This window comes from Equus quagga, unplaced genomic scaffold (assembly GCF_021613505.1).
Source record: "Equus quagga isolate Etosha38 unplaced genomic scaffold, UCLA_HA_Equagga_1.0 73442_RagTag, whole genome shotgun sequence".
NCBI classification, from domain to species: Eukaryota; Metazoa; Chordata; class Mammalia; order Perissodactyla; family Equidae; genus Equus; species Equus quagga.
Window position 1 is genome coordinate 3,649,561 of NW_025802777.1, and position 26,369 is coordinate 3,675,929.

The 26,369-nt window shown below is 41.4% G+C and overlaps 1 protein-coding gene across 1 annotated transcript in view; it reads left to right on the forward strand.

Moving 5' to 3' along the window:
* LOC124234382 (Down syndrome cell adhesion molecule-like) overlaps window positions 1-26,369 on the forward strand; it is a 684,040-nt gene that overhangs the window by 456,345 nt on the left and 201,326 nt on the right. The window contains exon 12 of the mRNA XM_046651745.1: window positions 13,633-13,806. Within this exon, the coding sequence (XP_046507701.1) occupies window positions 13,633-13,806 (174 nt within the window). The remainder of the gene's footprint in view (window positions 1-13,632; window positions 13,807-26,369) is intronic.

A 26,369-nucleotide genomic window follows, 5' to 3' on the forward strand; every position in this document is an offset into this window, starting at 1 on the left:
TTGCCAAAGGCGGATGGGGATCAGAGTAGTGACAATGATCTCTCTCTTTTCTTCCGCTGCCTTGCTGAAACCAGAATTTAGGAGCTACTGGAGTCATCTCAGAGCAGTAGTGTGATCTGCCTGGTATTTGAAAAGGATCCCAGTGGCCCTGCTGTTGAAAGGAGAGTGTGTGGAGGGCAAGCATTGCAGCTGGAGACCTGTTAGAAGGCCTGTGCTGTGACGTGGCTTGGAGCAGGGCGACAGCAGTGGAAGAGGGACAAGTGGTTGGGTTCTGAATCTGTTTGGCTGATGGACTAAATGTGGGTATGAAGAAAAGGAGGAGTCAAAGATGGTGCCCAGGTCTTTGAGAAGAGTGGAGGGGCCACTTATCAAAATGGAGCAACTCCAGGAGAACAAATCGGGCTGGGATCATATCAGGAGTCTGGGCCTCTCCCTCTGTGGGCATGACCATCAAGTCCCAGTGTTAGTGATGATAAACTTTCTAAATACCTGATTTTTTTTTTTTTGATAAAAAATTTCTCCATTGTCAGGGTTTATACCATCAACGTTCTGCACTGCCACCATATCCCCACTTTAGCTTCACCTCCGCTCTCTGTTAGATTAATCCTTTGCTCACCACTAGTCCTGTAGTCTTAGTTTTTCCCATGGGGAATATCCCAATGTTTTTTATTCATTCACAATGTCTTTTTTGTCACTTCTTTACACATGAAGTCAGTTTAGCTGGTGGGAGACTGGGGATTCACATGATTTTCTGGGAAGGAACAGGCTGCCTGACTTCCCCTTGGAGGGGACCTAATCCTTTTGCTACATGCACCAAAGAGCTGACTTTGAAGTCCAGTAAATGTATAGTCGATGCCTTGATGTTATTCATTTGGGGTCAATTTTCCCACAGATGTGGTGTGCCTACTTAATATGTAGATTGAAAGTATCTTTTATTTAAGAAAATTTTTCTTGAATTTTATCTATAAATATTTGTTCTCTTCCATGCTTTTCAGTTTCTTCTTCAGTGTCTCCAGTTAGGGCACCCTAGGATTCCCTTCACCTGTCTTCTGTAGGTGTCATTTTCTCTCTGATTTTTTAGCTCATTTACTTCCATTTTATTTATTTGATATTTTTTTCTGTCTGTTCTCTATGTCTTATTCCCCAGCTAAGTCTGTGCTCCTCTATGCTCTCTCCAATATCGCCTTTATTTTGATAATTTTACTTTTCCCCTTTCTTTCTCCAGATCTGCCAGCTCACATTTCACTTTCTTAAGCTCTTGCTTCATAGACAAGTGGCATTTTATTCACAGCTTTCATCTAAATCACGGCAACATTTTTCTGGTGAGATTTCATTCTCTATTTCTTTCTTCTGTTTTTCTTATAGTATCTTTGCTAGATCCTGGCTTCCTTCTGAGAACTCACATTTGCAGAAACTTTATATCCCCAGAAAGGGATTGCTTTGTGCAAATATCTGGTTCTTCCCCAACCCTACTTCTCCAAGACACCAGGACCACGGGAGCTCCTGCCCACCCAGCCTGCACACACTCTGGTCACCAATGTTGGTTTTGCCCCTGGGATATGCCTCCCACTTTCACAATGCATGCTTTGCTGAGGCTTGCTCAGATTCGATAGGCATGGTCCATCTCTCTTTGTCTTTCTCCGTGTACCTCTGCTCAATGTACCTGGTTGGTGGCCCATTTAACTATTTTGTGGTTGAGATTTTATCTATTTCCTAATTTCATGCAAAATAGAGCTTGTATTTTCTATTCCTCTTTCTCCCATTTGTTTTTGTACGGTTTCCAAGCAGAGAAGAAATGCTGGTTTTTTGCTGCCATTTTTAAACCTTAAATCCTATTGTTTATATACTCAGTTGTATTAAATTTGGACTTGATTTTTGAAAAATAAGTAAAGTAGGAATCCAGGAGAAGAAGTAGAAATCATCAGTTAAGAGAGTGGGCTGAGTTCAAGCGCCAGACACCACACCATCTGGCTGTGTTATTGCAGGAAAATTATTTAACCTGCATGACCACAGTTTCCTCGTATGTGAAGCAGATAAAATAAGGGGATTAATGTGATGATTTAGTAAGATGATTCGTAGAAAGCATTTATTATGGTGCCTGGCACATAGCAATTAATCAACACACGTTAGCTGTTATCATCATTATCATCATCATCATCATTACTGTCATTATCATCAGCTCACATGTTTAGCCAGTTGTCCTAAAACCGTTTGTTGAATAGTTCAACATTTTCCCACTATCTTGAATTGCTTGAGAGTCTATGAAAAAAAAATGTGTTTACTGAAATATGTCTTTTGTCCCTCTCGCTGTTACACTGATCTGTATGTTCCGACATCAGGACCATGCACATCAGAGTTTTCTCTCTGCTTAATGTATTTTCATATCTAGTACAAGACTGCCCTCATTATTTTTTTCAAAAATATTCTAGATTTCTCACGTGGATTTTTGTTTGTTTGTTTCTTCTGAATGAATGTTAGGATAATTTTATCAAGTTCCAAAGAAATTATTCTGAAAAATTTGAGAGATTGTAGTAAATTTAAAGGTTAAGACGGAGAACATGTTGAGCCTTTCCAGCCAATATGGTGAATAGTCTCTCCATCTAGCCAAATCTTTTTTTTAATGTCTGTTATAGTTTTATTGTATTCTTTTTATATGCTTGTGGTAGTGAACTTCTGTTGACAATTTCTTTGATCTTCTTTGGTTTTCTGGGTGGAAAGGTGTTGCGTCTGTAGCCAGGGTTTATTGAGTCTCTGCAGCTTCCCATATCTCTTTCTTCTCCCAACAATGGAGAGTTTTTCCTTAGTTCAGGGGATTTCCTATTTTCTTCCACTCTGTAGCACACACAGAGGGCTCCAGTGGGGATGGGACCCTCCTTTTCCTGCCTGTTTCTCTCTAGACTAGCTTTCTGCCACCCATCTTCCTATGTCCTTCCTGCTGGTAGCTGTAGTACATTTATACATTTACGTAAGCCCAAAGTTTCCCCAAATCCAGTTTTCCCTGAATTGCAAGAGAATCCATCACTTTTTGGAGCGCTGATCCATAAATGGTTTTGCCTTTGCTCAGGTATCTCCCACTGTCCCCAGTGAGCTGTTGGGAGGTTATCATTTCTGCACCCACAAGATGCAATCTACCAGAGGGCCTGGCTGTCCCTTACCACCAGGGTCCCAGAAGAGTCCTCCTCTGCTTGGTGTCAACCCACCTGCCAGAACCCTCCCCACTTGTCATAGACTCTTTATGGAGGCCAACAGGGACTTAATCTTTTGTTTATAAATCCATAGAAATGAAACCTGACACTTGAAACAGTTCTCTGGCTGTTTCCATGCAGTGTGCTCAACTCCAGACTGAGAAACAAGCGCCGGGCTTAGTACCTGGTCAGACTGCTCAGGTGACCCCCTTGGAGCCTCCTCCTCCTTCAAGGACTTGCCCTGGAATGCTTCATCTTGGTCTTGCTCACATCTTCTCTCCCAAAGTCAAGGTGACATTCCGGGACCCTCCGCAGTCCCCAAGGGTTCGACCTCTTCTGTGCCATTGCTTGCCTGGACCTACAGTGACCTAAGTCTTTCCAGGAACACCTACTCCAAACTCGTGCACCAGGCTCGACCAGGTTCTTGGTCCCACTTGTTATCCAGTGTTCCTTATCCCCACTAGCATGCAAATAAGTGACAAGAAATGAATCTTGAATTCTTACAGGGAAAGAGCTCAAAGAATCTAAAAAGGAGAAGAAGTCAACAGCTCCCTGTGACAGAAGTGATGAAAATAAACCCAGCTTCAAAGATGAACGTGGCTCCCCCTTGTCCAAGAAAAGCAGCTCTGCTGGTGTGTCCCCCACGTGGGGACAATGCATCTCACTAAGCAATAATGAGTTCTTGGAAAAAGGATTATGAGCAGAACAGAGAGGATGAGGGGCCAACATATTGTTTTATTTTCTTCCATTGATGGTAGAATAAAACTCACCAGCACTTCTGCCCTCCTTTGTGCTAAAACCAGTGGAGTCTTAGTGGCCCTGGGAGCTGCTCCAAGACCACCGTAGACCCCTCACCCAAGGAAGCTGCAATTACCCTGAGCCTTGATAGGGTCACCAGGACAGTAGACTCTGGGGCCCATTTTGCCCTCTCTTCCCTTCTTTTTCTCCACTCCTCCATCTTCTCTCTTTCTAATTGCCTTTCTCCAGGAACTTTCTAGCAGTCCTCTTGAAGATAGAGGCAGCCACACTGAAGGCTAATGTTTGAGGACCTCTTGCTCCAGGGAGGTGGTGGCTGAAGACCTCATAGGGTAGACAGAGCTGTGGGGACTCTTCACAGCCCACAGTCCCAATGCAAAGCTGTGGGGTGGCATTGGCACAACCGAGCCACCTAAACTGCCTCCAGTATCACCTGTGCCATCTGCAAGTGCTGAGTCGTGTCGGTTCATGGTTGCATTTTCTGATAAGTGAGTGAGGGACCCATGTTCCATCTTGATAATAAAAAAGGATGCTTGCAGATTAGGCACAGAGTTAAAGTCATGAAACCAGCATGCTAAACTAGTGGGCTACCAAATTGTCACAACCCCTGGGGAGGCACTAATCTAGTCCACCTAATTACAGTTGTTTTCATGGGATAGCGTTCTTCAGTATAGACATAAAGGAATTAAGGGAAGAAAACTGAATTGCACAGTGAACATAACTGTATGCATATTTAGGAAAGAAGTAACCTTGACGCTGTCCCAGCTGGGGTGTGGTGTTTTATCAAGAATGGATTTAATACAGGGAATTAGATGCATGCAAACTTTTTGGAATGATGGGAGAAACACAGCGAACTTTCAGGAACTTAAGAAATGTGGGAACCATGAGAAGCTACTCCCATCTGTGGTCACAGCTGCCCACAGCACCATAAAGCAGCAATTTGTTCTCCAGGAATTGGGTGTTTGGTGTCTGCCCATGCATCAACTCGCTGCTTCTGAAGGACAGTGATGATTTCTTCCTTGCATCATCAAAATCGTATTCAAGTGCCTCTTACTGGTGAAATATAAACCAGAACCTGGTGACAAATCAGCCAAGGAAAGGTGTTTTTCAGGCTTGCTGTCCCTGCAGTTTAGGGAAGAGTTCGAAGGGCAGCAGTAGTGCTGCGGACCAACAGACAGTATCTGGTGCAAACATTACATGCACGCGTTGTACAGGGTGGACACTTCCTTCTTTAGGCTTGGGAATACTCTCCAGCCTGGAACTGGACCAGTGTCTTAGGATGTGCCTTTGAACACTTCTGGCTTCTTCTCTGGAACAGGACACCAGAACTCAGCACTCTGCCCCTGAGCAAGGATTCCCTTTCCAGCTGCCGAACCTGAAATAGTTGAACTGCTGTCACTCTGGATGCTTGTTCTCTCCTCTTCCCATCTCCACCTCTGTCTATACCTGCTCCCTCCCTGCAACTCACCAACTATTCTCAGAGGAGGAAAACCCTCACCCTGAGCAAGAAAAATGAACTCATTCCTCAGGAAAACACCTCCTTCCCCATAAGGAGAAAAGAGACTGTGTTTTGTATTCCTTGTTGAGGAGAAGGAATAGCCTGTAGCCTTACTCTCTGGATGTAACCCAGGGAAAGTAGAGACCCCCTTCCACTATTCCCCTCTACTTCAAATCAGTCATTCTCTGCCCTGCCATGGGGACTCCCTCATTGTGCTCATTGACCAACTTCTTCTGGTCGTTGCCTGTGGGCAACTCACTCCCGTTCATACAATCTTTTTTCTTTTTTGTCTGTACAAGAATCTATATGTATGTAAATGGATTCTTCTTCCCATTTCATATATAATCAAATTAAGGATGCCAAGGCAATAAGCTACTTCCTCAAGGGCACAGCTCATGAGTTTCAGAGATAGACTTAGAACCCAGTTCTTCTAATCCTCAGCCAAGCGCTCTCACTACAGACCAGCAAAGACTTAAGAGTGGAAGAAAGATGAAACAATTACCACTTTTGCTGCTGCATTCAAAGTGGGCTGAGTTGGCGACACTCAGCTGTTCCTTTTCCGCTATTTCCACTCCCTCAGTCCTTGAGAACACTGCTAGGCATATCTTTTCAATAAACGAGAAAGGCCACACAGTATTAACATACCCAGGAATTCAGTATGTGCCCTACATAATGCTGTAACATTTTCTCTTCATGTAACAGAGCACTAAAACTGTCCTGGATTGACCCCAGCTATCCACGGAAAATTGACAGGTTTTTAATGAATGACTTTCCATTCCTACAGTGTATCTTCTAGCTAATTACCTAGAGTGCTTACCTTACACTAACAAGATTACAGAATTTTGAATATTGTATGCGCTGTGTTAAATTTTTCTCTTTACGATAATGATGAATCTAAAGTAGATGACCAATAATTCTATCAAACCATGGCGAAGTCCACTTTCCTCAATATGACAAGTGCTCACCCTTGAGACTGTTGTCCTTATAGTGGATGAATTGGTTCACTTTTATTCTGTTTAACAAGCAGGTTCAGATTTATAAATGGTATAACCGTTCACGTTAGGTTCATTTGCTAATGAAAAAAAGATTTAATGTTTTTCAAATGCACTTACACTTTATTTCTGTCATCATTAGGACGTTTCATTAGTGAAGAAGTTTCTCCGGGTCCAGATAGGAATTAGTAGATAATCCTTTTCAGCTTCTTAATTGAGACAGCTTAGCAATGTTGGTAAATTTTATGTTGTAATTCTTTAGTATAAATGTGTCAAATATTACAAGTTTTTTTCTGGTGAAAATTCGTTGAGGAAAGGAAAACATGTGTGTTTTTGACATGAATTATCCTGTAACTTTCTCATATTCTATCAGCATTTCATTAGATATTTAGAGTTTTGTAACACAGTTTTACCTAATTTGTTAGTCCTATAAAATTTTCAGATTTCTTGGTTTGCTGTCTTATAGGAAGATTTTTTAAATCTCACATTTGACTGTGTTTTCAAGTTGTGGATATTAAACTAGATCTAACTCTCAATTCGCAGTCAATTCACTAGCCTTTATAGATTTTCAAACTTTGGACCAATTTAATCACTTGAATAAAAATTAAAGCCTTTCTCAATGATTTTAAGTTCTAATAATACCCTTATCCTTATCCTAAAGAACAGGTTATCCACAAGAAGGAATTGTCTAATTTATAAAACCAAATCCTTAAAACATACAATCAACTCTTCTGAGAGAAAAAACATATGGTCATCCTAATAGATGAGGAAAGGTAGCTGATAATATTCAACATTCAACCCTGATCCAAACAACAGGAAAAAAAACTTTTGTAAAATAGGAATATAGAAATACTTTTTAAGATCCAAAGTGCCTTGGCAAATGAAAATGAAAAATATAAGAAGTCCAGCAGATACACGAGCAAAGGATATGGACATACTATTCACTAAAGAACAAGTACAAATTGCCGATACATTTGTGAAAAGATGCTCAAACTTATCTATAAGCAAAAACAAACAAAAAAATAGTAACATCATGCAAATTTAAATAATTAGATATATAGTGCATTGATGAAGATCAACAAGATTAATCGTGTACATGCATGAGGACAAAACCCCAGCCAGCACTGATGGAGGTAAAATTGGTATATCTTTCAGTAAGCAATTTAGCAATATATTTTAGCGTTTAAATGTGCAGAATTCTACTTCAAGGATTAACCCAAAAGATTTCCTACCAATGTATCTTCCTCTCTATTCATGGATTGATTGATGAGTGGAGAGGTCCATTGCAACATGGTCCTTATTCTTGTGGAAGAGGAAAGACTAAAAGTCAACTGACAATAAAATGATTTGATAATTATAAACAGAAATTTAAAAAAATAAACAGCAATATTGTGCGCTTACGATATACTGTACTCCAGTTTAAGAACTTCAATGCCTACACCACCCCATGAAGGAGGTTCTATTATTATCTCCATTTTACAGAGGAGGGAGCCAAGTAACTGAAAAGTTGCATAATTACCTAATTCCCCACAGTGTATCGGTGATCCCTTGCTGTGTAACAAATCACCTCAAAATTTAGTGGCTTAAAATAACACACATTTGTTATCCCCCCGTTTCTGTGTGTCAGGAATTCTGATATGGCTCAGCTGAGTGCTCTGGCTCAGAGGCTCTCCCAGCACTGCAGTCAAGGTGCTGGCTGGGGATGTATCATATCAAGGCTCAACTGAGGAAGAGTCTTCTCCCGAGATCACTCATGTCGGCAGGTGTTGGCAGGATTCAGTGTCTCACAGGCTCTTGGTTGGAGGACTCTCTCGTGGGGGACTTTCCATAGGACAGCTCACAATATGGCAGCTCACATTCCCCAGAGTGAGGGCTCTGACCTCAGAGAGAGAGAGATTGAGAGACAGGCCACAATCTTTTGTAACTATAGCTACTGGCCCAGTGTCTGCCACACACTTGGTGCTCAAAAATTGAACAATAAAGCCCATTTGTGTAAGAACAGAGCACATTTTTATATGCACATTTCATATGTGCTTATAAAATATTAGGAAAGCTATAGTCTCGCCAAATAGTGGGGTTGGGATCATGAGGAAAAAATTTACTATTTTACAATTTGAATTTTTAACCAAAAATTCACAGACCCCTAGTCTGAAATTGTCATGTTTTAAACCCTAGTAGGTAAATTAGTAAACAACTTTCATTAATTTATTTTCAAAATCAATCACTCTTTTACTGACATGTTCAGTATTCATGAAACATATGTTAAAATCTTCTGTGAACTTTCATATGAGTTACATTTTAAATCATTTGTGTTACCCACGTTTCTGTTATAATTTTGCATTTTATATATTTTGATAATTTCTCTGACAGTTTCCAAGGAGTGAACAGATTTGGGGATAAAATGGTCTTGTTCATTTAGTCTCACTTTATAAAATATTCAGTAGCTGATACTGAGGAAAGCAACATATTGAATTTATAACAAAATACTGTTACATTTCTAAAACTTATTCATCCTTGATTTTCAATTATTTTTGAAGGAGATACATTTTTAAATGTTTTTCTACTCAGAATTATGTTATGATATTTCATATCTTAGATACGTGATAAAGAAGTGATCCAGATGTGTGAGTATTGTTAGGATGTGCTCTCCCTTCCAACTTTACAATGATCTCTCATCCATGTGCTTCTTACATATGTTTACACCAGATGTCAGCCAACTATGGGCCACAAGTCAAATCCTGCCCGTACCTGTTTTTGTAAATAAACGTTATTGGGACGTATCATGCTGTTTTGTTTGCATATTTTTTATGGCTACTTTCCTTCTTCAATGGCAGAAATAAGTAGTTCTGACAAACAGTATGGCCTGCTAAGCCTAAAATATTCACTATTTGGCCCTTTGTAAAAAAAGATTTTCAATTACTGTCTGAAAATACTGAGAATTTTTATCCATGACCATGATACAGGCTTCCGTGTATAGATCTCCTTTAATTGTTAGCAATAATTTCTGTAGTTACTAATGGGTCAGTCTTGCACATATTTTGTTAAATTCTCCTCTAAATATTTCCTGTTTAGATGCATATGTATTATTTTTTTAAATTTCAATTTCCAATCTCTTGTTACTAAAAATATAAAGAAAGTTACCCCTGAATTTTGTATATTGATGTGACTTTACTGAACTTGTTTATTATTCTAGCAACTTTTTTGTAGATTCTTTTTGATTGTCTATGTAAAAATCATGTCATCTATGAATGAAGACAGTTACAGTATTCTTTTCTAATACATTTTATTTCATTTTCTTCTTTAATTGCTCTTGCTAGAATCTCCAGAAATATGTTGAATAAAAAGAGTGAGAGCAGACGTTCTTGCCTCTTTCTTGATCTTTGGTGGGAAATAATTCAGTCTTTCAGAATTAAGTACGATGTTAGCTGTGAATTTTTTGTATTAGCCTTTTATCAAGTTATTCTGTTCTATTGCCAGTTTACTATGAGATTTTTATCAGGATGTTGAATTCTGTAGTTTTTTTCTTTTTTGTGTGTCTATTCAGTGATCATCCTGTGTTTCTTTTTTGGTCTGTTGATACAGTGAATATCATTGACTAATTTTTGAATTTAAACCAACCGTGCATTCCTGGAGTAGATCTCACTTGGTTATGATATATTATTGTTTTTATATATTGATACACCTGATTTGGTAATATTTGGCTAAGGAGTTTTATGTCTGTTTCCTTAGGGATATTGGTCTGAAGTTCTCTTTTCTTGATTTTGGTATCAAGATGATACTGGCCTCATAAAGTCAACTGTAAAGTGCTCCCTCCTCTTGTATTTTCTGAAAAAGTTTGTGTGAAATTGGTGTTATTATTCTTTAAGTGTTAGGTAGTATTTGCTAGTGAAGCTGTGTGGGCTTTGAGCGTTCTTTGTGGAAGGTTTTCAACTACAAATTAAATTTATTTATAAATATAGGACTCAAGATTATCTAATTTTTCTTGAGTGACCTTTGACAGTTTGTGAATTTCAAGGAATTTATCTATTTAATCTAAATTGTTAGGTTTATTGCCACGAAGTTATTTTGCTATTATCATTTTAATTCAAGTAAGCACTGTAGTGATGGCCTCTTTCGTTATAGTTACCTGTGAATTGGGTCTTCTCTCTTGTTGATCAGTCTGGCTGGAAGTTTTTTTATTGTATTGTTTTTGTCAAAGAACAGGCTTTTGGCATTATTGATTGTCTCTATTGTTTTTCTGTTTTGTATTTCATTAATTTAAGTTTTCCTCTTTATTATTTCCTTACTTTGGGCTTTATTCGCTCTTTTCATAATATCTTTTTAGGGTAGATGCTTAGCTCATTGATTTGTGATCTTTTTCCTTTTTTAATACAATAATTTAGTGCAGCAAACTTCCACCTAAGTATTACTGTTAGTTGCGTCTCACAATTTTGATATGTTGTTTTTACATTTCAACTCAAAATACATAGTTTTTCTAATTACTCTTGTGATTTCTTCTTTGACTCATAAGTTATTTAGAGTGTGTTGTTTAGTTTTCAAATATTTGGAGTTTTTCCAGATACATTTCTGTTATTGATTCCAATTTTACTTTTGCTGTGGAAATAGAACATAATTTGTATTATTTTTATCTTATAACATCTACTGAAATTTGTATTATCACCCACAATATTGTCTGTTTTGACACCGGTTACAAGTGCATTCAAAACCAACATATAGGGGCCAGCCTGGTGGCACAGCGGTTAAGTTCACACGTTCTGCTTTGGCAGCCCAGGGTCCACTGGTTCAGATCTCAGGTGCAGACATGGCACCACTTGGCAAGCCATTGCTGTGGTAGGCATCCTACATATAAAGTAGAGGAAGTTGGGCACAGATGTTAGCTCAGGGCCAGTCTTCCTCAGCAAAAAGAGGAGGATTGGTAGCAGATGTTAGCTCAGGGCTAATCTTCCTCAAAAAAAAAAAAAAACACACAAAACAACCAACATATATTCTGCTATTATAGGGTGTAGAGTTCTATAAATGTCAGTTGAGTCAAACTGATTGATAGTGGTATTAATGTTTCCTTTATACCAAATATTGTTTCTTCTGCCCTTTCTTTATTTCTTCTCTTTTTGACACTGTAATTATTCAATGTTAGAACATGTGATATTGCTCCAGAGCTCTAGGATGATCTATTCTGTATTTTTCACATTTATGCACTTTTTATTTTACTTTGGATAATTTCTATTGACCTAGTTTGAAGTTCACTAATTCTTTCCTCTGCTGTGTCTAATCTGCTAATTATCTTGTTTAAGAAATTCTTCATATCTAATGTTGTGTTTGCTGTTTCTATAATTTCATTTGTCTATCTGTCTCTTTTGTATAATTTTATACAATCCCTCACCTGTTTGTGGATATTAATCATAATTTTTGTAAAATTCCTGTCTGATAGTCCTGTACTAAAGTTCTCTTGATGATTTTTTTTCTCTGGTCCTTTTTCCTTGCTTTTTTTGTGTCTCATAATATTTTATTGAATTCTGGCCATGGTGCATAAAAGAAGAGTAGAGATTGAGGTATGTTATACTTATTTCCGGTTCTTTAGTTCTTATCTGCTTTTATGACCAGTACCTTGTCCTTTTACCCTGTACCAAAGGTGAAATTGCTTATACATCCCATGTCTCCTTGCAAGGCTTCTAAGTCTTTACAACTAAGTTTACCTAGCCGCCTGTGACTTCAAGTTTCTGATTCATTCAAAGAAAAGTATGATTTCATAGATTAACAGTCTCTTTTTTTGTTGTTAGAATGGAAGTGATATTCTTTTGTATCTTTCTCCATCCTTAACAGAAATGGAACTCTCTTTTTTTTTAGTTCAAGTTTTCTAACTCCTCTCTAGCAGTTCTCTTTTGATAGAAATCACCTGTTGTAGGGATTCTGCTTGTCCTTATTCAGTGTGAAAGGTCCCCTTGGATACCTTATTAATTTCCCTTGTCTCTTTGGTGGGGCTGGTATACCTGAAGTAGAAATAAGGGAAGAGGTGGCACAGCCACGTTCTCTGCCACTGTGAGTTGTGGAGTATCAAGAGGCAAATGGTCAGTTTGGTGCAGAGATGTCAGGAAGAAGTGTCTCCTCCTCTCATGTCCTCAGATGCAAAGTCTGAAGTTTCCTGCGTGAGGAGTATGGTGACAGCACACGGTTCAGCTCCTGTGTAGGTTCAGGGGCCATGGAGACCAGCAGCTCCTCTCTAGAACACACTCTTGGCCCGTGATTTGGGCTTTCTCCAGGAAGATGGAATTGGTCCTCACCCCTGGGCCCTCTCCCCAAATCCTCAGACTCAGGACAGAGAAGAGAGAAGCCCAATCAGCCTTTCATGTCTTGGATCACACCCTCCTAGCCCCACCCAATGTCCCCAGGAGAGAGGCAAGCAGCATAGCAGGTTAATCCAAACCACCATCTGCCCAGAAAATTCTTGAGACCTTAATCCTCTGTTTTATTATTTCTAAAAGATTTTTTTTTCAAACTAGTGTCATAAGGATCTCCCATATAAATCATATCACATCTGTGATTAGAGTATATCACACCTGTGCCATTATCTACTTGGATGCAAGCACTCTGAAGAGAGTGGTCCTTTAATTCTGTGCTGTCTCAGTGCAATGAACTGGCTTCCTTATTTAAGAAACATTGAATGGCATTAACAGTGTGTGTGTTTCTAGACTGGAGAACGACCACACTTAGAAGAGAAATCTGCAATGCTTGTAGTCTCTTTGTAGACTCAGATGTGTGCAGTGAGCAAGGTCTTCAAATGCCATGTCCCTGGAGCCCTCCGTGTTTGCATTCATCTTAAGCCCCTGGGAACACAAGGAATTTATTTAGCACCATGAAAGATGTCTACTTCTGTAGTCACTCTACTGTGATGACTTTGAATAATTTATCAGCTGCTTAACACTCATCAAATTTGTTTTTTTGTGTTGAAACAATCTGTAAGGTCTCTTACTCTTTATCTCAGAGTTTGAAATACTGTCATTTTAAATAAACGTGTTTCTCTCCAAACAAGAATTTCCATGTTAGAAGAAAGAAAAAAAATACTTCGTGTTTCCCATGACTGTCCCCTGTGATATATGTTAAATGTGCATCGCTTCTCTTTATTAGTCTGGGTGACCTTGAGCTCACTGTCTCCCCATGTTTATTCATGTTTGCATCATTGTTGCTCTGTTTTATTCTATTTCAGGTGCTGGGGTTCCCCAGTTCCAACCAATTGCCCTGAATGGCCGAATTCAGGTCCTCAGCAATGGGTCTTTGTTGATCAAGCATGTCGTGGAAGAAGACAGTGGCTACTACCTCTGCAAGGTCAGCAACGATGTGGGCGCGGACGTCAGCAAGTCCATGTACCTCACGGTGAAAAGTAAGGAAGAAGAACGCTTCATTTTACCTAAATAGGTCTTTTCGGGCTTAAATTTTCAATGGTCTCCCTACACACTTCTTTAAAAACAGAACACAACAAAAACAAAATGTTGGTTTGCTATAGCTGGGATTTGACGTTTTGCTGTCCAAAAAACACATTTGAAGAGGATGGCAAAAATCCAGCCAGTTGTCAACAGCATGCCCATGTCCCCTTGAGTCTGGGGCATGGAGCCACATGATTCCCTCCCTTTGGTTCCCGTGGCCACTGGTACAATCTCTGGGCAACCTAGCAGACGAATGGGTCTCTGCCTTGCTATCCTGTAGATTTTATTGTGGAACAGCCCAATATATGGTCTCAGATGTGTTCTTTTCAGAGGTTTTTTCATACATTTTATTATTTGAAAGCTGGCTTGTCCATAGATTTCCCTTTTAAGATCCTTATGAAATCAAGCAACCAGAAACCTCTACCAAAACACACAACTACAAGAAGATAGAAACGTGTAGCACTGTGCTTAGGGTCCATGCCATGTTGCTGACCCATTTTATAGGAAAGGATACCTTATAATGAAATTGTTTTCGTACTTTGGTAACTAAACCACCAAAGAAAAGACATAAAGTGGACCAACTTTTACTGAGCGTCACTTATTAGCAAATGGTTGTACATCTTGTTGGCAGTGAACCAGTTATGTCTTTCTCCATTTTTATAATTTTCTTTTGGATAACTTGTAATTTCTTCCTGAGTACAAGGCTTTGATCTGGCTTCTTCTTTTTAATTTTAATTGTGCTACTGATCGATTGGAAAGGATCACTACCATATTGTTTATTAGGGGGGCTGGATTTAAAAGTGAGTTTCAGTGGTGTGTGTATGTGTGTGAGATATTTAAAGGCTAGCTACACAAAGACTAGTATCCATCCTGTTTCACTAAGAACTTATTCTAGTTAGTCCATAATTTCCAACAGAACATTGACAATATCAAACCATCTATTTGCTATACTTTTATATCCTGTAAAAAATTATAGGTCTGAAATAGGGTTGCTTGGAAATATGTTTTGCATGTATCCAATACATAATTTTGACTTCTAAATTTTATACTCTGGAGGAACTGATGTGCAAGAATCTGAAGACAAATTGTCCTATCACTGAAATCCAAAGTTGAAATGGTAACTTTAAAAAGTGATAAATTGATGAAATATTAAGGAAACCCAAGGGCTGAGGATCGGTGGCAACCACTGTTGATCCGTCTTTCCCCAATGAAAGGAACATATTTTGCAATTGCTTTGATACATTTTAAATGTATGAAACATTTTTGCATTCCACAAATACTTATCTAGGCTCTAACAGACACAAGGCCCTATCAAGGCTGTAAACACAGTCAACTATGGACCTCACCCTCCTGAATGAAAGAGCAAATGCTTTGGAAAAGGAAATAACAAGGAAGACTATAGAGCTTACTAATTATAATGTGAGATGAGTAGTAATATGTATCATAGATGTGCTTTTCAAAGGAGGACAGAACTGCCAGCTTGAGGGGATAAAGGAAAGCTTCATGGAAAAAACTTTTAAAGAATGAGTAGAATTTAAAAATGCAGAAACTAAAGATTTTCCCCACGTCTCCTCTCTCTATCCCCTTGGTGCTGGTAGTGGGCATGGAACCTCAAAGAAAACGTCCCCCTGCCCTTAGCAGGCTTTCTCTCTCGTGGGGCCATCAGGCATGGGTGTGTACTACTCCTGTCCAGCAGAATGCACTACTGTTGGAAGACAGTGCGGCACACTGCGAGTGTACAGACGAGCGTACGGTTCGCATTTGCTGGTAGAATCGGTGACTACAGAATGAAACTCTGTGGCTTTTGAGTTGAGTCCTAAAGGATGCAACAGGTTTCAGAATTGTTGTGGGTAAACCGAGGCACTCAAGGGAGAGGGAACAGAGAGAGCAGATGTAAGAAATTAAAAGACCCGAGAAAAGCAGTAGCTCTGTGTGAAGGTTGTACAGCGCACAGAGGGGATAGAGAGGGAAAGCTTTAGGGTGAGCATATGTCCAAGAAAAATGTTCTTAGAGTTGGCCAATTTTAGATTCTCTCAACCCGTACAAACTGTTAGTGGAGAGATGGATGCACTTAAACAACATTCCTTTCACCAGTTCTTGCTAACCCTCGGGTGGCTTTATAAGTTATTTCAGCTTTAAGTGTCTGGTATTTTTAACCTTTTAAAAATCATAATATTTAAATTCTGAAAGGCAAAAAATAATTTGAGAAAGAGATATAGAAGCACAAAGAAGAAAGATATTCAGTGAATATATCTGTTGCTCAAGTGATACCATTTAACAAAAACAACTAACACACGTAAGGTGAGTTTTGCTTACTCTTGGTGGGTTTGACCAAACTATAAGTGTGTGCAAACTGACACACTGAGGCAGCACACACAGCAATGGGAGATCTGCCGCTGGGTGTACGGCTATTTTACTAAGAAAATAGGGAGGAAGTGGAAGCAGGGTGCGTTGGTGCTGGTGTGATGGGGGCAGAGCTGGCACCCTGGCTGCTGCTCAGCTGCCCACCAGCACCTGATGAAGCCGATTCTGTGTCCCCATAAGTGGTAACAGGATTATACCTGACACCACAGTGAGGGAGGTTCTGGGCTCTTCTTATCTGACATTAACCAGGCTTACATCAGGCACAATTTCTGTAATGCTTTATTGTTATTTCTAGAGGTAATAGAGAGGATACATTAAAATGCAGACCCACATGGGCACACCTAGTGTGCACACCAGACCCAAATGCCTTCCAGGTCGTAGCAAGAAGAGCAAAGACTATCATCTCATTATCCTTTATTGTGATCTCTTAATACAGTCCTAGTAATGACGTACACAGACTCAAACTCATGTGCGTGCACACACGCACCCCCTATTCCACACAAACTCAGAAAAACCATCACCAATGAACGAGAGCTACCTCTTCAAACCCAAGAGGACAAGAATGACAGCCAAACAGGGCCACCCTGCCAGCCACTGGGAAAAACACTGCATGGAATCCCTAAAAAAAGGGACAAAGTCTCCTCCCCTTTTCTCCAAAGGGTTGATTACAGGCTTTAACGTACTAAAGAATTTCTCAATATTGCTCAAATTTGTTACATAAAAATGGTAACAAGTCTACTTTGGGGTGGTGACTACTATTTTGACAACCTTCAAGCAGTAGCCCCCAAAGGAAATCCTGTTAGGAAAAAAAAATCTTACACTCCCAAGTGAAAATTGGTGAAATCCTCAAAGACAATATGAGAAGGACGTGGAGAGGGGTGAAGAAGTATGATGTAATCAATGGGGGAGCCCAGGGGACAGTGAAAATCCCTCTATGATTGCACCCCAAAGCCCTAGATTCTTTTCCTGGTTCCACTACTTCTAACTATGTGATTCTGGACAAATTGCTTTACCTCTCTGAGCCCAAAAAATAGCAAGAATTATGCCTTCCTCACAGGGGTATCATGAAAATTAAAGGGGATAATGTATGTGAAAATGCATTGTATAATATAAAGCCCTCCACTTGTGTATTCGATGACATACAAATAGCACATGATGCTGTTGGTTGTAAAGAAAGAAAACATATACACTGGTGGTGCTGGGCACCAGAACATTTCCAGAAAATCGCTCTGAAGAAGAAAATGAAAAGGTCATAGGAAGGAAGAAGGAAGAGGCAACACGACTTGCAAGATCCACGGGGAGGTATTTTCACATCCATGTGATGCTGATCCATGGGAGTGGCACCTCTGCAAACTCTGGTGGCCAATGTTTTTTTTTTTTTCTTTGAGGATGATTATCCCTGAGCTAACATCTGCTGCCAATCCTCCTCTTTTTGCTGAGGAAGACTGGCCCTGAGCTAACATCCGTGCCTTTTCTCTTCCTCTGCTTTATGTATGGGATGTCTGCCACAGCATGGCTTAACAAGCAGTGCATAGGTCCCCACCCAGGATCAGAACCGGCAAACTCCAGGCCGCTGAAGGGGAACATGCGAACTTAACATGTTCCACCAGGCCACCAGGCTGGCCCCACTAATATCTTTTTCCCAATCCTGGTTGTTTAAGAATCATCAATAAAGTGTTTGAGGATTTCAAACTGAAAAAAAAATTTTGATAGAAAGGAAATTGCACTGCTCTACGTAAAAATAGTAAGTATTCTCCCTTTTCTATGTCATTAAAAACAGAAACAAAAAAAATGGGCTGCAAATATTTCTAAATTCAATAAGAGAGAACTTTCTGGCTGATCAGTTGATGTCAGAAAATTAAGGCGTCTTCTCAGATGAGAACTGCAGACTCCCAGGATGCCTGGTGCTGGGTTTTATGCTCGTTTTAAAGACCTAAACTCTACAAGACAAGACCTGCTTTGGGGGGATTCACCGGGAGTGCTGGGAACTGAGCACAGGCTCAGTCTCCTGTCTGAGAAATTTTCTTACCTGTACACCAACTCTTTCAAAACCCGCTACTCCAATAATAGAGCAATTTAACAATGAGTGTCTCCCACCCACAGTTTTTTGGAATCAGTCATGAGGCGGCCATGGGCAGAGACGAGACCAGGCAGTCAGGTGTGGAATGAATGGTCATGGAAAGCAATCAGGGAGACAGAAAAGTAATCAAACCCTTCCAGCTTTGTTGGTCTTCTTGCTTCTGATTCAACATTATCATCTCAACTCTAATTTATCTTTCAGCAGAATTCATCCCACGAATAGGGACCCAAAACATCAGGCGATTAAGGACCCTTGGCAGAAAAGACTGAAGGACTAGGCTCTGCTTTCAAGCAAATTTGTCCTCTGGTGACAACATTGCACCCCTCACCCCAGGCCCATTAGGGGCTGAAGAAGCCTCTCCCACTGTGCTAGGGACCGTTTGGGATGTGGGAAGGTGGCCTTTTGTGGGAAGAGAATAGTTCCCAAAACTGCTGGATCTCTCAACTGGATGAGCTGTTCCTAATGTTTCTCCTAGATGCCAAAATTGCGTCCTCCCTTCTCCCAACTTTCTGCCCCTGGCGGATCTGAGCCTGTGTGTTTCCAGGAATGCTGGTTACCATACGGATCTGGGGCCCACGATGCACAAGAAACTCTTCTCTGGTCGGCCGCTCTGCATAGGTCCTTCCTGACCCCACCTGCAGTATAACAGAGCATCCCTTATCAAACAGGGCAGATGCTTCCCTGGAGCGTCACTTACTCTTGGGATCTAATGAAACTCCCCTGGCTCCCGGAGCCAACCCACAGGCTCCAGGGCAGCCTTGGTCCTGAGGCCTTCCTCTGTCAGGCTCAGCCCCGGCAGGTCCCTGGGTGCCATGCCCATCTCTCTTCTCTGCCAGAATGTGGGTACACATGCCTGCACCCTGTGTGTGCACCCACCAACTCAAGTCAGCTTTGATCAGACAGTCCCGAGGGCCTCTGCCATTACTGGACAGACCGCAATAACGTGATCTGACCTCAGGCCACTTCAAGTCCTGCCATTGCCAGGGTGGATATGTGGGGCATGGCATACAATAGTCCATTCTTCCCCCACCAAAGAATCCTTATCTGCCCTGAATATTCCTTCAATCTCCATTACTCCTGGCCCTCACCTGCTGCCTCCAGGACCTACAGATCTTTACCTAAACACCTAGTTATGGAAATAAAACTCTTCTTCTCCACTTCTTGCAATTTCTCTGTGATACTCCTGGGAGAAGAAAGGAGCACAATGCCAAGCTGCCCACACATGAAGCTGTGATGGCCTCAGTCAATCCCACAGAATGCTTCTGGGCTCCTCATGGTCGCTCTGACAGTCTGCCCTTTCCTTTAGAACAGGAGTAACGGCTTATTTTTTGTTTGTTTGTTTTGCTCTTGCAGAGGAAGGGGGAGTAAAGTTTGAATGCATAACACTACTAAATTACAATTTTTTTTGTTCTTTAAATTGCCAAATAACTCACGTCCATCTCAGTCTAAGGCTGTTTTCCCTCTGATATTTTAATTCGGGGTGCTTCTAAATCAAGCCTCCCAAACCTTGGCCCCTGGGCCCCAGGGGGCTGTGGATGACCGGTGAGGGTTCTGGGACCCCTCGAAATCACATGCAAAAGTGTATGTATTTTTCCGAGAAGAAACACTGTAGACTTCATGATGTCCTCAAAGGGATCCATGATGCAAAGAAGGTAGAGAACTACTGTTCTAGAAGGTCACACGCAGGGTGGCCTGAAATGAAGATGGCATGTTGTGCTTTTCACATATCTCAGATCATCAGACTGGAAGCAACCAAGCACATGAGAGTATGGTTATAAGGGGCCAAGGAGGAGTCAGCCACCGTGAATCAGGTGCTGTCTAGGTTTTATTAAAAACTAGGTTTTAATATTTCATGATCTTTGCTTCACGTCTACACTTTTATTGCAGCCTTAGGGACACATGTGAGGAAAATGAGTCAAAGTGATGCAACTCTGTGGTTAACAGTCAGGCTCCAGACTCACGCTGCCCGGGTCCCACCCCTCCGAGCCATGTCACCTGAGGCAGGTGACTTAGCCTTTCTCCAAGCCTTCCTAAATCAGAGGCCCTGAAAATACCTCTCTCGTGGGGTTGCTGTGAGGCTGACATGAGCCTTCACGTATAATCACTTAGCAAAATGCCCAACATGTGGCGGGTACAGACTGAGAGCTCCCACTGTTGAGGCTGAGGTTGCTAATGCTGTTGTGATTGTTATCATCCTCATTCCCAAATTAGTCTGAAGACCTCCCCTCACCCCAAAAAAGACAAATTAGCACCTGTAATAGAATGTGAAGTGTCCCCAATTCAAAAACACAGTTGTTTTTTTTTTAATTGCCCCATGCATTTATTAGTTAATATTCATACAGCAGAGGGGAGGGAAAGCTCACCAACATTCTATGGTTTCACAAGACACATTGCAGGGAAAACATGACTAAAAGGATCAGTAGTATCCTAGGGTCTTGGTGGATATATTCCTGGAGAGGGGGTCTCACTCCTGGAGGGTGCGTGCCTATTTGCATCCCTTGGGAAGAAGGAAGGAAGCCCAACTGGTGGGCCCATGGTGGTCTCATACCAGATGGAGGAGCCATGTGCCTGGATGTGGGGCTGCTTGGCCCACAGGTGTGGGTAGGGTCCCCATCCTGATGAGCACTGCACTGGGGCTCCAGCAGTGCTGGCGGGAGCAACAACCACAGCAGCTGCTGCAGATCCTCTTCTCTGTAGAGTCATTGTCTGTTGGGATGCCCCCCAACCCCTCAGGCAGGGCCAACAGTCTCATAATTTAGAGTCCACCAGCCCCCACCCCATTTCCTACACACATGCATACACTCACATCCCTCACCCTTCCCCTCTGAAGTCCAGTTGTCAAAAATATCTGCAGCTTTCGTCGGAATGTCTGGGTGCAGAAATAGAGGATGGGAAGAAGCATGGAAGAGTAAGCGCAGTGTATGCAGCAACTCTCAGCTGGTGGAAGACCCTCAGCGGCTGTCATGCCAATGGTGGATGGTGGCTCTTTCCCGTAGCATGTCCTGTGCTCCACCCAATATTTGCATTTCACTTCTTAAAGGAGCCTGAAATTCTACCAGCTGAAGATGCTTTGGAACTAATAAGGAATTTGCAAAATGGGAAGGCTAATATAGCAGCTGCACTTTGTTACCGACTCCAATTTCAATTCCCTTCCTCCCTCAGTGTAAAGTGTTGAATTGTGTGCCCCCAAAGTTCCTATGTTGAAGTCCTAACCCCCAATGTCTTGGAATGTGACCTTATTTGGAAATAGAGTGTTTGCAGGTGAAACTAAGAAGAAGTTTTACTGGAGTAGGGTGGCCCTTAATCCAATATGACTGGCATCCTTATAAAAAGAGAAAATTTGGACACAGATATAGACACAGAGGGAATATGGCCACGCGAAGACAGAAACGGAGATTGGAGTTATGCTGCCACAAGCCGAGGGTAGATAGAAGAGGCAAGAACCACACTCCCCTCGACTTTGGAGGGAGCGTGCCCCTGCCGACACCTTGATTTCAGAGTTTTTGCCTCCAAAACCGTGGTAGAATAAATTTCTGTCATTTTCAGCCACCCGGTTTGCGGTATGTTGTTATGCCAGCCCTAGAATGCTTTGCACTCAGTGATAACAGATCTTTTGCAGTCTCGTGTGTCAAGGAAGCTCACCACAAGCTATTTCACCAGCTCCAGCGGGTAAACCCTCATCTGTCTAAATTGGTGGATGTGAACTCTAGCCTGAACCAACCATGGGCAACCTATTCCCCTTTGAACATAATTGGTTTAAGACGGGCATGCGACCCGATTTTGGCCAATGAGATATAAAAAGAGATCTTCTATGATATTTCTGCAGAGGATTCCCTATTTCTTAATAGGAGACTCTGCAAGAGATGCTCATCTCTTTTAATTCTTGCCTCTATCTGGAGGTGACACCTTGATCCGTGGCAGCGTTTTGTTGTCACCCTGTGGATAAAACCACTACCTAGAGGAAGAGAGAGTCAAGAAAACCAGAAAAGTAGAGTTTTACCCGTAATGTATTGCATCTGGTATCCCCCATGGTCGCACGAGATGGCCAATTACCTGATTGCCTTTGCTGCCTAAGCCGATGTAGGTCAGAGTTTTCCCATTTGCAGCTGGAGGCAGCCAAACTAAGTAGGTAAGGGACAGCATCATCCGCAATTAATAAGGCTGGATTCAACCATGCTGCTCCCCTCAGCAAGCCAGGCCTCAGTAAATACCCCTGAGGGATTGATGAGTTCTATTTGGGTTGAGGAACTATAAGGATTCACAAAGCGTGATGCTCTGGCTTGCAGAGGAGAGGTCTGCGGGAGGAATGGCCGTTGAGAGCCTTGGAAACATCTGGTGGCCCACAGCAGGGAGGCCAGTACCTGGTGGGGGAAGAATGATAAATACAAACAGCATTTTAAAAAAATGTTACTGGGGGCCAGTACTCCCCCAAGAAAAAGAAAGTATATTCTCCCCTTTATTTACTTTCTTCTTCCTCTTTCTTTTGTCTGGAGGCTTCCCTCTGCTCAGCAGCTGAAAACTCGTTTTTGTCAGTTTGGGGTAATCTCAGCTACTTCAAGGTTTTTCGGTTGATTTAAAGCTCCCCTCTCTCACAGCCTTCTTCTGTGGGAGGTGGCATCAGTGTTCTGAGTCCTCAATTAGCTGTCACCCTTCATGCTGATGTCCCTGAGATGCCCGCATTCCCATCTGGTCTCTGGCCATGGGGTCACTGCCCAGCTACCCACAGGAGCCCCCTTCGGTCCTCTGGCTGCCTCTGGTCACATCTGGCTCTTCTGTCCACTCAGCAGTAGTCACTGAGCGCCCCCTAGTGTCCCAGACTGCTCTAGACACTGCATATTTGGTTAACAGTACAAAGTACTAGTTTACCATCATGGGGCATACATTTCCACGGGGAGAAGACATACAGATGTGTACCTAGCATAATGCTCGGCAGTGAACAGAATGCAGTAAGGAAAGGAGGTGTGCGTGTGCTTGGAGAGAGCATTCCTGGCAAATGGAACAGCAAGTGCAGAGGCTCCGAGTAGAACTGGGTTACGCTGGAGGAGCAGCAAGGAGGCCAGGCAGCCAGGCAGGGGCCAGATCCACGGTCACACTTTGGACTTTAATTATGATGACATGCCATTGGAGCATTTGGAGCACAGGAAAAGTATTATAACTACTATAGCTACAACTTACTCCAAACACTTGTATTATCTCATCTAATTCTGATAATAACACTCGTAATTCTATACTGTGTCTGACTTCTAGGAGGAATATAGGGAGGCAAGAGAACTAGCCACGAGAGCAGGTGGGAGCTCCCGCGGCAGTCCCAGGAGGAGACTGGGAGTCTTGCATCTGCCTAGGTGTCCCATGCTTTCGCTTCCATTCTGCTTCTCACATCCTGTGGTTGGAGGGGCCACCTTTCAGAAACCCAAACAGACCCCTCCAGACCGCATGCTGAGCCGTCAGAGCCCAGGGCTGCTTTATGGGACCCTCACCGGTGACTGGCTCTCCTTCTCTCCTGCATCTCCACCCTGCCCCCACCCCCTATTTCCCCAGGGCGCCCGGTGCACTAATCTCTGCAGTTCCTCCAGGAATTCAGTTTGCTTTCAGACTACCATGTCGATAAGAAGAGGCAGTTCTCACGGCTTCCACTTGGCTTTTCCTGTCCCATCATAATAGCCCCCTCATGACAGTTTAAGAATCATGTAGGTATTTCGTCAGTTACTGAGTTCATCTATTCCAACTGTGCATTCTGCAACTGAGAACACACCAGAGGGTGGCTCTGAAGATGCATTAGGTCCACTGTAAACTGGACCTAAGCCGAAACACCATAGATCCCCTGACCCATAGAACTCTGATTGGTGGGCCAGAGTAACGTCTTGGTTTTCCAAGAATTGGTGTCAATTCGGAGTCAGTGCCCATATACTTGATGAGTCATTTTTCTCTGGCCGATGTTAAGATTTTCTTTCTCTTGGGGTTTCAGAGTTGGACTGCAATGTACCTATATGTGGTTTGCTTTGTATTTATGTTGATTTAGGTTGAGGAGCTTCTTGGATCTATAGGCTGCTATCTTTCTACAAATCTAACAAGTTGTCAACCATTATTTCTTCGAGTGATATGTTTTGTCCTTATCTCTCTTGCCTTTCATTCTAGGACACATATGTTATTCCACTTGATATTGTCCCAATACCAAAGTTTCTGATACATAGATCATTTTTCTTTCAAACTTTTTCCTCTCTCATCAGACTAAATATTTTTAAATCTACTTTTGTGATCACTGACTTTCTTTAGCTATCCCTAATGTGTACAAAGCTCATGTACTGAAGTTTTTGGTTTAGATATTTTACTTTTCAGCTCTAGAATTTTATTTGGTTCTTTTTCTTTTTATTATTAAGGTATAATTGACATACAACCTTATATTAGTTTCAAGTGTACAACATAATGATTCAATATTTGTGTACAATGCAAAATGATCACCACGATAAGTTTAGTTAACATCCATCACCATACATAGTTACAAATTTTTTTCTTTTTTTCTTTGTGATGAAGATTTTTAAGATTTACTTTCTTAACAACTTTCAAATATGGAATACAGTGCTATTGATTACAGTCACCATGCCGTACGTTACATCCCCGTGACTTTTTTTAATAACTGACAGTTTGTACCTTTTGGCCCCCTTTACCCATTTGGCCCTATTCCCACCTTCTTTTCCTTCTGGCAACCATCAGTTTTCTGTAACTATGAGCTTGCTTTTTTTGTTTATTTGTTTGTCTTGTTTTTTAGATTCCACATATAAATGAGATCATATGGCATTTTTCTTTCTCTGTCTGACTTATTTCACTTAGCATAATGCCCTCAATGTTGTCACAAATGACAAGATTCCCTTCTTCTTTGTGGCTGAATAATATTCCATTATGTATGCATATATATATACACCATATATATACATACATATATATATACACCGTATACACCATATATATACATATATATATGTATACACAATATATATACACACACTATAACTTCTTTATCCATTCATCCACCAGTGGATACTTAGGTTGTGTCTATATCATGATTATTGTAAATAATGCTGAAATTAACATGGGGGTGCACATATTTTCTCAAATTAGTATTTTCGTTTTCTTCGGGTAAATACTCAGAAGTGGAGTTACTGAATCATATGGCAGTTTTATTTTTAATTTTTTGAGAAACCTCTATACTGTTTTCCATAGTGGCTGCACCAGTTTGCATTCCCACCAACAGTGCACAAGGATTTCCTTTTCTCTACCTCCTCGCCAACACTTGTTCTTTCTTGTCTTGTCTTTTTCTGGTTGGCTTCTATTGACCATTTTTGTCTCAGCGTGGGGCACATTTTTTCCTGTTGTTTTTCATGTCTGGCAGTTTTTTAATTGGATACTGGATATTCTAAGTGATATATTGAAGAGACTGGATTCTGTCACATTCCTCCAGAGTGACTTTGATCCTAACAGACTTTAGTTAGTTGGACTTAAACCTCAAGATCCCGCCCCCTTGTGGTGGGCCGCAGCTGAAATCTCTGATCATTCTTTCTTCCTCCAGCTGATGCTTTTCCCCTGAGCCCGCTGTGATGCCCTGCATTGCTTAGTGGTCATCCAAGATTTGGGTAGATGGTATATGCAAATATTGGAACTGACACTCTCTGTGACTCCTTTCTTTCTAGGATTTCCCCCTACTTTTCTTTTCTTTTTTTTTAAAGATTGGAACCTGAGCTAAGATCTGTTGCCAATTTTCTTTTTTTGTTGTTGTTTCTTCTTTTCCCTAAAGCCCCCCAGTACGTAGTTGTATATTCTAGTTGTAGGTCCTTCTAGTAGAGCTGTATGGGACGCCACCTCAGCATGGACTCATGAGTGGTGCTAGGTCCACGCCCAGGATCCTAACTGGCAAAACCCTGGGCCGCCAAAGCAAAGAAGGTGAACTTAACCACTTGGCCACGGGGTCTGCCCCTCCCCCTAACTTTCTGAACTGCTCTGCCAGTCCTTAACTCTGTTCTCTGATAGATGAAGCTAATAGGCTATGGATTTCTACTACTAATCCATACACAGATCTAGTTA